Here is a 10,680-nt window from a genome sequence, read left to right as displayed (position 1 = left end):
ACGACCATAATACAGGACGGTCTACAGCTATTTGCTCTGGTTGGTGGCTGGACTCTTTCCTTCATTCTGCAGGGACCCGTGGGCTCTGCCCGACCAGCTGGGTGACTGAGCAGCCTCACACCTAGATTTTCCCGTAACAGGACCAAGTATTTGACACTGGAGAGATGAGCCATTGCCGTAGCTGCCTTGCCAATACACTTGTTTGGCTCAGCGTCAATGGAGTGGTTGCTTCTAATGGTGGAGCCCAGGTAGACAACATCGTCTTCCACCTCATGCATAGAACTGTTGTGTTGGAAGGCATTCCTAGGGTCACCTAGTCCAACCCGCAGTGATGCAGGAGTGATGCATTGAGTGGTGGACATATCCTGACCCAGAATGATGGCCTTCACTGCTCTGGTGGTGAGGCCAAATTCTCTGCAGATTTGAGCAAAACAGTGAGTGAGTCTCTGTGGGGCTTTCTCAGAGTGCGCTATCAAGGTTGCATCATCCAACTCTTTCAGCTCTACAATTTGATGATTCTGTGAAATATCTGAACAGCTGCCACAGGGAAGATTTAATAAAGTTAACACTTTTTTATCCCTTTGGAGCTGCACTGTATCTTTTTACTCTGTCCTTCCAGTCTGTGGTGCTTTGTGGTATAAATCTTTGATTCTTCACTTTCCTTCTTTTTGTTACCTTTGCACTTTTGCTTGTGTGTTAACAAATCAATAAAATTCTTTAGGAATAAATATAGAAGGGCAGAGTAGCCCCCTGTGCTCCATGGTGGGCCACCCTCAGCTTCACTTGTTTTATTTATTTGTTTGTATTTTTTTTTTTTATAATATTTTTATTTTTTCCATATAAACACAACACCACAAACAAACAAAGACAAAAACAGAACAAAAAACATGTATCATTTCATATCCTAATTTCATATCCTATCTTCCCCGACTTCCTCATGCCTCCCCTTTCTGTATTCCAAATTCTTATCGATTGTTCAGCAAATCTTCCCTTATTTTAATTTAAATTTAGACTATACTTCCTTATTCTCCTTGTCTTAACCATTGCTAATAGCAACCATTTACTTTCCAGTCCAACATCATTCTAACTTTCATTAACTTTGTAATATTTCTTTAAATAGTCCTTAAATTTTTTCCATTCTTCTTACGCTGCTTCTCTTCCCTGGTTTCGGATTCTGCTCGTCATTTCTGCTAAGCCCATGTAGTCAATCACCTTCATCTGCCATTCTTCCAGTGTGGGTAGTTCTTGCGTCTTCCAGTACTTCGCAATGAGTATTCTAGCTGCTGTTGTAGCATACATAAAGAAAGTTATATCCGTCTTTAACACCCCTTGGCCGACAATACCCAAGAGAAAGGCCTCTGGTTTCTTGGGGAAAGTATATTTAAATACCTTTTTAAGTTCATTATAGATCATTTCCCAGAATGCCTTAATCTTCGGGCAAGTCCACCAAAGATGAAAAAAAGTACCTTCAGTTTCTTTACATTTCCAACATTTGTTGTCAGGCACATGGTAAATCTTTGCAAGCTTGACTGGGGTTATGTACCACCTGTATATCATTTTCATAATGTTTTCTCTTAAGGCATTACATGCCGTAAATTTTATCCCGGTGGTCCACAACTTTTCCCAATCAGCAAACAAAATATTATGACCAATGTCCTGAGCCCATTTAATCATGACCGATTTAACCGTTTCATCTTGTGTATTCCATTTCAACAGCAAATTGTACATTTTGGACAAATTCTTAGTACTGGGTTCTAACAGTTCTATCTCCAATTTTGATTTTTCCACCTGGAAGCCAATTTTACTGTCCAGTTTAAACGCTTCATTTATTTGATGGTAGTGGAACCAATCTCTCACCTTCCCTTTTAATTTCTCAAAACTCTGCAATCTCAATTTGTCCCCTTCCTTTTCCAAAATTTCCCAGTATCTTGGCCACTTGGACTCCATATTTAACTTTTTAACTGCCTTAGCTTCCATTGGCGACAGCCACCTTGGAGTTTTATTTTCCAGCAAGACTTTATATCTGACCCAGACATTTAATAGTGCTTTTCTGACAATATGATTTTTGAAGCTTTTATGTGCTTTGACCTTGTCATACCACAAATATGCATGCCACCCAAAAATGTTATTAAAACCTTCCAAATCCAAAATGTCTGTATTTTCAAGAAGTAGCCATTCTTTCAGCCAGCAGAAAGCTGCCGCTTCATAGTAAAGTTTAAAGTCTGGCAGGGCAAACCCTCCTCTTTCCTTTGAGTCCGTTAATATCTTAAATTTAATTCTGGGCTTTTTGCCCTGCCAGACAAATTTAGATATGTCTTTTTGCCACCTCTTGAAACAATCCATTTTATCAATTATTTGCAATGCTTGGAACAAAAACAACATTCTTGGCAATACATTCATCTTTATAGCTGCAATACGGCCTAACAAGGAAAGCTTTAAGTTGGACCAAATCTCCAAATCTTTTTTCACTTCTCTCCAAGTTTTTTCATAATTATCTTTAAACAAATTCACATTTTTAGCTGTCATATTTATACCCAAATATTTCACTTTTTTAACCACAGTTAACCCTGTCTCATTCTGAAACCTTTCCTTTTCTATCTGTGTCAAATTTTTCTCCAAAACCTTTGTCTTAGACTTATTCAATTTAAATCCTGCTATTTGACCAAACTCTTGAATTATTTCCAAAACTCTTTTCGTGCTAGCTTCTGGCTCTTGTAATGTAAGTACTAAGTCATCTGCAAATGCTCTCAATTTATATTGTTTAGCTCCGACCTGAATCCCTTTAACCAGCTGGTCCCTCCTAATCATATTAAGCAAAACCTCCAGGACCGATATAAAAAGTAATGGGGAGATAGGGCACCCCTGACGTGTCCCTTTTTCAATCTTGAACTCTTCTGTAACCACATTATTTACAATTAGTTTAGCTTTCTGTTCAGAGTATATTGCACCTATACCATTCTCAAACCCTTGGCCTACCCCCATCCCCCGGAGGTTCTTCAACATAAAACTCCAAGAAATGTTGTCAAAGGCTTTCTCGGCATCCACAAATATCAAAACAGCTTTAGTGTTTATGTTCACTTCCAGCTTTTCCAAAATGTCAATTATATTCCTTACATTGTTCGACAAATGCCTTTTTGGGAGAAAGCCCGCTTGGTCCCCGTGAATCTCCTCCATCAAAACTCTTTTCAGTCTCTTTGCTAAAATATTAGCAAAGATTTTGTAATCCACATTCAATAACGAGATGGGTCGGTAGTTTTTAAGTTGGGTCTTTTCAGTCTCTGTCTTTGGTATAAGTGTAATGTAGGCCTCTCTCCACGTATCGGGTGCCCTTTTCCCTTCCATAATCTCATTGCAGACTTCCTTCAGAGGTTGTATCAACCCTTCCTTCAAAACTTTGTAGTATTTGGAAGTCAGTCCATCCGGTCCGGGGGATTTGCCTAGCGTCATGCCTTGAATGGCATCTTCAATTTCTTGTGCTGATATCTCCTGATTCAATATTGTCTTACTTTCTTGCGAAACTTTTTTCAGCCCATTTTCCTCGAGGAACTGTTGTATGTCCATTTCTTTCTGCGGCCCTTGTGTGTAGAGTTGTCTAAAGTAGTTCTGAAAAATTTATTTGTTTGTAAAAGTATTTATGTACAGTGGTACCTCAGGTTACATACGCTTCAGGTTACAGACTCTGCTAACCCAGAAATATTACCTCGGATTAAGTACTTTGCTTCAGGATGAGAACAGAAATTGTGCAACAGCAGCACAGCAGCAGCAAGAGGCCCCATTAGCTAAAGTGGTGCTTCAGGTTAAGAATGGACCTCCGGAACGAATTAAGTGGGTCAAAATTAAGGGAGAGAAGAATAACAGAGACCTCATTGTGGGAGTTTACTATAGATCCCCAAGCCAAACGGAGGACATAGATGATGCCTTCCTGGAACAGATGGCCAAGCATGCAAAAGGAAGGGAGATAGTAGTAATGGGGGACTTCAATTACCCGGATATTTGTTGGATGTCAAACTCAGCCAAGAGCATAAGGTCAAACAGATTCCTTACTGGCCTTGCAGACAACTTCATTGTCCAGAAAGTGGGAGAAGCAACAAGAGGAACAGCCATTTTAGATCTGGTCCTAACCAATGTTGATGACCTGGTTAGTGGGCTAGAAGTGGAAGGATCATTAGGCGTGAGTGATCATGCTCTTCTGAAGTTTACTATACAGCGGAAAGGAGCAGCCAAGCATACTAGGACTCAATTTCTTGACTTTAAGAAAGCCGACTTCATAAAACTTAGGGAAGTGCTGGGTGAGATCCCATGGACAGTAATACTAAAAGGAAAGGGAGTTCATGATGGCTGGGAGTTTGTTAAGAGGGAGATAGTAAAAGCACAACTTCAGGCAATACCAATGAGACGGAAACATGGAAGGTGCCTAAAGAAGCCAGGGTGGCTATCTAAAGAACTTTTAACTGAGTTAAGATTAAAAAAGGATGTGTACAAAAAATGGAAAAGGGGGGAAACCACCAAAGAGGAATTCAAACAAATAGCCAGCACATGTAGACACAAAGTCAGAAAAGCTAAAGCACAGAATGAACTCAGGCTTGCTAGAGAGGTTAAAAGCAACAAAAAAGGCTTTTATGGGTATGTTCATAGCAAAAGGAAGAACAAGGAAACAGTGGGGTCACTCAGAGGAGAAGATGGTGAAATGTAAACAGGGGACACAGAAAGGGCTGAACTCCTCAATGCCTTCTTTGCCTCAGTCTTCTCCGATAAAGAAAACAATGCCCGACCTGAAGAATGTGGAGCAAATGATTCAGCAGAGGAAACACAGCCCAGAATAACTAAGGAGATAGTACAAGAATACTTGGCTAGTTTAGATGTATTCAAGTCTCCAGGGCCAGATGAACTGCATCCAAGAGTATTAAAAGAACTGGCAGATGTGATTTCAGAACCACTGGCAGTCATCTTTGAGAATTCCTGGAGAACAGGCGAAGTCCCGGCAGACTGGAGGAGGGCAAATGTTGTCCCTATTTTCAAAAAGGGGGAAAGAGAGGACCCAAATAATTACCGCCCAGTCAGTCTGACATCAATACCAGGGAAGATTCTGGAGCAGATCATTAAGCAAACAGTCTGTGAGCACCTAGAAAGGAATGCTGTGATCACCAATAGTCAGCATGGATTTCTGAAAAATAAGTCATGTCAGACTAACCTGATCTTGTTTTTTGACAGAATTACAAGCCTGGTAGATGAAGGGAACACAGTGGATGTAGCCTACCTTGATTTCAGCAAGGCATTTGACAAGGTGCCCCATGATATTCTTGTAAAGAAGCTGGTAAAATGCAGTCTTGACTATGCTACCACTCAGTGGATTTGTAACTGGCTGACTGACCGAACCCAAAGGGTTCCTCTTCATCCTGGAGAAGAGTGACTAGTGGGGTGCCACAGGGTTCTGTCTTGGGCCCGGTCTTATTCAACATCTTTATCAAGGACTTGGATGATGGACTCAAGGGCTTCCTGATCAAATTTGCAGATGACACCAAACTGGGAGGGGTGGCTAACACCCCAGAGGACAGGATCACACTTCAAAACGACCTTGACAGATTAGAGAACTGGGCCAAAACAAACAAGATGAATTTTAACAGGGAGAAATGTAAAGTATTGCACTTGGGCAAAAAAAATGAGAGGCACAAATACAAGATGGGTGACACCTGGCTTGAGAGTAGTACATGTGAAAAGGATCTAGGAGTCTTGGTTGACCACAAACTTGACATGAGCCAACAGTGTGACACGGCAGCTAAAAAAGCCAATGCAATTCTGGGCTGCATCAATAGGAGTATAGCATCTAGATCAAGGGAAGTAATAGTGCCACTGTATTCTGCTCTGGTCAGACCTCACCTGGAGTCCTGTGTCCAGTTCTGGGCACCACAGTTCAAGAAGGACACTGACAAACTGGAACGTGTCCAGAGGAGGGCAACCAAAATGGTCAAAGGCCTGGAAACGATGCCTTATGAGGAACGGCTAAGGGAGCTGGGCATGTTTAGCCTGGAGAAGAGGAGGTTAAGGGGTGATATGATAGCCATGTTCAAAGATATAAAAGGATGTCACATAGAGGAGGGAGAAAGGTTGTTTTCTGCTGCTCCAGAGAAGCGGACACGGAGCAATGGATCCAAACTACCAGAAAGAAGATTCCACCTAAACATTAGGAAGAACTTCCTGACAGTAAGAGCTGTTCGACAGTGGAATTTGCTGCCAAGGAGTGTGGTGGAGTCTCCTTCTTTGGAGGTCTTTAAGCAGAGGCTTGACAACCATATGTCAGGAGTGCTCTGATGGTGTTTCCTGCTTGGCAGGGGGTTGGACTCGATGGCCCTTGTGGTCTCTTCCAACTCTATGATTCTGTGATTCTATGACCTTCTGATGGGCAAGCCCTGGGCTCTCTGGTTTAGAGCACAGCGCCACCCGTGATGTCAGCAAAATGAGCGCCAATTCTCAGCTGGAGAGAGCCCTGCGCATGCGCCCAAGGCTAGGCAAGCTCTATGAGGGAACCGCTCTACAGCGCAGGAAGATCCCGCCTTGGACTCTAGGGTCACTTCCGGCACTGCACATCCGCCCAGAGAGGCGTCCCAGTCCGCGCAATGGGGGGGCGGGGCCTCTCTCGTTCTCCCTCCGGCCATCTTCTCCATCTCATTGGGCGACAATCGAGAGCAGCTCGACTCCTCCCCGGGGCGTCACCGGGAGGGCGCCGCCTCCGTCGCCCAATGAGGAGAGAGGCCCGTGCGCTTCCTTCCCCTCCCTCGGAGGCCGCCTCCTCTCCCCGCTCAGGGGGAGACACGAAGGCGGCCCTCGAAAGGCCTCAGGGCTGCCGCCAGGCCGCGCCCCCGGAAGCCCGAGCTGGCTGCCCGCCCACCAGTGCCACGTGACCCGGGATCATAGAGTTGGGTCTTCCTTCCGGCTGCCTCGGCGCAGGATGGCTCCGGCGGGGCTGCTGCGGGCGCTGGCGGCTCCTCTGCGCTGGGGTAGGTGGCGGCGGGAGAGCCTCCTGCGCTGCTCCGTGCGCCTGGCGGCCTCTGGGAGGGGCTGGGAAGGGGGGCAGAGCCGCGGGCTCCCTAAGGGACAAAGCATCCTGGCCCCACGGTCACCAACAGGGGCCCATCATGCAAAACCAGGGTGCAGGATCGGAGCACAAGGGCAACGCTGCTTCCGCCCGGGGTTCCCAGAAACGGGTATTCGGAAGCATGGCTGCTTCTGACCACGGAGGCAGAGCGCAGCCATCATCAAGAGCCCTCCTCTTCTCCCCTGTAAATTTGTCTTAAGCTGGTGGCCATCACTGCTTCCTGGAGGAGCAAGTTCCACAGTTTAACTGCCCTGCGTCAAAAAAGTCTCCCTTTTATCTGTCCTGAATCTTCTAATATTTAGCTTCATTGCATGTTCCATGAGTTCCTAAGGAGAAAGAGAGACGCTTTTCTCCACCCACTCTCTCCATGCCAGACGTAACTTTATCAGCTTCTACCATGTTGCCTCTTACTCCCCTAAGCCAAGAGGCCCCAGTTGCCACAATCTTTCTTCCTAGGAGGGTTTCTCCATCCCCTTGATCATTTGGGTGGCCCTTTCCTAACCCTTGCATTTCTCTTTTGCCAGGAGCTGCTGCCCTCCCTCGCAGCTTCATTCCACCACCCTGGCCGGCGCTGCCACCCCCGAGCTGCCCTATGGCCACCCTCAACCAGATGCACCACAAAGGCCGCCCCAAGCTGCCTCCGCCAAAGCCCGGCCCCACCAGCGGCTGCCCCCAGCTCAAAGGGGTGGTGCTGAAGACCATGATCCGAAAGCCCAAGAAGCCCAACTCGGCCAACCGCAAGTGTGCCCGTGTGCGGCTCAGCAACGGCAAGGAGGCCATCTGCTTCATCCCGGGCGAAGGGCACAACCTGCAGGAGCACAGCATCGTCCTGGTGGAGGGCGGGAGGACGCAGGACCTGCCAGGGGTCAAGCTCAAGGTCGTGCGGGGAAAGTATGACTGTGCCCATGTACAGAAGAAGAAGTGAGCCCAGACTGGGCCAGGCATGGAGCCAACTGGGCCTGCGCTTTCACACGCAGCTTCCAGAAGCCTCTAGGGCTGTGGATTGCAGTGAAGGAGGCAGAGCAAAGGACCTCTCTCTGGGAGAAAACTTCCATTCCTGGAGACTTGGCTTGGAGGGTGCCTGGAACTCTTCCAGCTGGAATTTTTCAAGGCAATTGGCTGCCTCCTTCTTATATGTATAGATGGCAGATGCAGCATGCCAAGAGAATGAGGAGAACTCCAAGGCATGGTGTGGGGGAGAGGGAAGGTTTTGTGTTCCTAAATAAAGAGTGCCATGATAACTTCCCTGCCTCAGTCTTTTGGAGAGATGGATTCAAAGCCGCGTGCTCCTCTTAGAGTGCTACATTGCAGGGGGTTGGACTAGATGCTGCCTTGGGTTCCTTCCAACTCTGCAATTCTACACTCACACTTGCCCTGGCCTGTTTCATACTCAGTCTCTCCTGTAGTTTCCCCAAATATTCTTTGATCTTATGACTGTCGGGGACATTCCCAGATATCTTAATTTGGTTGGAATTATTTTTGGGGATAACCAGAAGGAAACTAGATCAGCACGGTTCAGCATAGCTTCCCGTTGATCTTTCGCTCCTTTGCAGTGGCAACTCTGGGCAAGGCCAGAGGCTTCCTGAGGTGGCGTGAAGTCTACCTTGGTTTCCTTTCTTTTAGAAGCAGGTCACAGCTACATGTCTCTCTCCACCACCACAGCAGATGCCAGCTGCCTTCATATTCTGTGACCGTGTGTGTCAATAAGGGAAAACACACCAAACCATTAGTCTCTTCCTTCATTTCCTTTCCTTTCTCCCTTCTTTGCTGTCAACAACATACAATTATGAGAAAAACACAGAATAGGGATTGAAAACTGGACAATGTTAGTAAAATCCTTTATTCTCTTAACATTAGTCTTGCTGGATTCCAGACTGTCCATACTTATCATTTGATATGGGTGCTCATAAGAGAAGCTGTTTCTGATGCTTAGAGATCACCCTTTGTCAGGTTTAAGGATTGTGCACCATCTTCAGAAACAGGAGGCAAAAATTCTGTGGCAGAATCCCAGCCAGTTTTGCTTTAGTCTTAGGTATCCATCATTCACAGAAAGGTGTTGCTAGATGTCCCTGCAGAGTCTGCGGTGGCCCTTTCACTATACCCACACATAGCTGTCAACATTTCCCTTTTTTAAAGGGAAATAAATTCCCTTATTCCGAATAGGATTCCTTGCAAGAAAAGGGAAAAGTTGACAGCTATGTACCCACAGCTTGCCTTAGGGCAAGGCAAGTCTCCTTGGACAGAATGGCCACAGATACAGCAGTGACTCTTGCCCTTCTTGAAGCAGCCCGGTAATACTGATCTCAAAATATCTGCTTGCTTGTTCTCTCCTTTATTTATTAGATTTTATACCTAGATACTGTAATTCCCCTCAAAACCTTGACCTGGCTAGCTATGATTTTGCCTCACTGTGTGTGCCTAGAGGGCTGGCAACTGCTGTTACGGTGGCATTCTACTAGGGAGAGTTCAAAGCACTGGTTGTGGAAAGTTAATGGCAGCATGGATGCAAGATCCTCTGTGCTTAGATGCTGAGAAGGTGTTTTGCCTCAATGTTCAGCTGCAGAGAAATTGCACCCACCTCAATGGTTATAGCTACCCAAGCGCAGCATCCCTTGAACGTTAACGGTACACCAGTGAGAGATTTTCTTGCTGCAACAAAGGTCTTGCCACAGTGCCTTCAAGGACCATTCAGGGGCAAGATGCACGCAGAGTGGGGATGCTCACTGATGCAACAGGATGTGCCTGTATCCTCTTTGCTGGTTGGACGAGCGTTGGATCATTACCCAGTTGCTCTCTGCCCAACCAGACCCAAAGACCAGTCACTTGTTTGGCCAAAGCCAGAATGATAGAGCAAGGTCTCTTTTCCCCAAGTCCGGCTGAGGAGGCAGAAACTGGTCTCTTCTACCTGACTTGCAACTCTCCCTTCCTGGAGCATCTGTTGCTGCCGCTGCAGCATGCGCCTCCTCCAGTGCCCCATAGCAGGACTTCTCCGAGACAGGTTGAAAAACACTCCAGGGGTGTAAGGAATAATTGTAATTGCTGAGGGGAAGACACCCCTCACATGCTCAGAGGCACTCGAGTATAAAGAATGGGCAGAAATCACAGAAATTAACAGGAGGACAAGTTGGCTGCACTGATGGGCAACAGGGAGAGGAACCCTCCTAACTATGGTGTCCCCGGTTTCCCTCAAATGTGAGAATCAAGGTGCCTAACCAGTGGCTCTCCTCAGTTCAAACACTGTGGCTGATGGTCAAGGAGGATGGGAATTGTAGTCTGTTGTCTGGCGATCCACTGGTTCTCCACCCCTGCTCTAGAAAATGTGCAGTGGGCTTTGGGGGCAGACCTCTGGGCAAGAGAGCTTGGCAAACTGGCATGGGTGCACCATGGAACTGAAGCAGCAGAACCCCTCGTCGCTGAGGACAACCGCAGGCCTGGGCTTTGGGGAGGAGGGGGCAACAAGGGTCTTCCTGGGTGGAGAGGGGCTCCCCACAGGGCTCAGGAGCTTGCCAGGGGCAGAAGAAGACATATAGCAGTCGGGCAAGAGTTCCCAGCCTGAGCTAGGAGGGCGAGTCGTTTTATGGGGCGGG

General features: G+C 46.6%; 1 protein-coding gene across 1 annotated transcript; it reads left to right on the top strand.

Moving 5' to 3' along the window:
* The first annotated feature begins 6,754 nt into the window (after window positions 1-6,754).
* Window positions 6,755-8,334, top strand: MRPS12 (mitochondrial ribosomal protein S12). Its single transcript, XM_083580086.1, has 2 exons — window positions 6,755-6,995; window positions 7,618-8,334. Exons 1-2 carry the CDS (start codon window positions 6,947-6,949, stop codon window positions 8,016-8,018), a joined length of 450 nt encoding a protein of 149 aa, XP_083436212.1. The 5' UTR covers window positions 6,755-6,946; the 3' UTR covers window positions 8,019-8,334.
* Window positions 8,335-10,680: the final 2,346 nt, after the last annotated feature.

The sequence above is a fragment of the Podarcis filfolensis genome (assembly GCF_964270895.1).
Source record: "Podarcis filfolensis genome assembly, chromosome: 12".
Taxonomy (NCBI): Eukaryota; Metazoa; Chordata; class Lepidosauria; order Squamata; family Lacertidae; genus Podarcis; species Podarcis filfolensis.
Note: the sequence above shows the minus strand (reverse complement) of the source record. Positions and strands in the feature narration are given on the sequence as shown.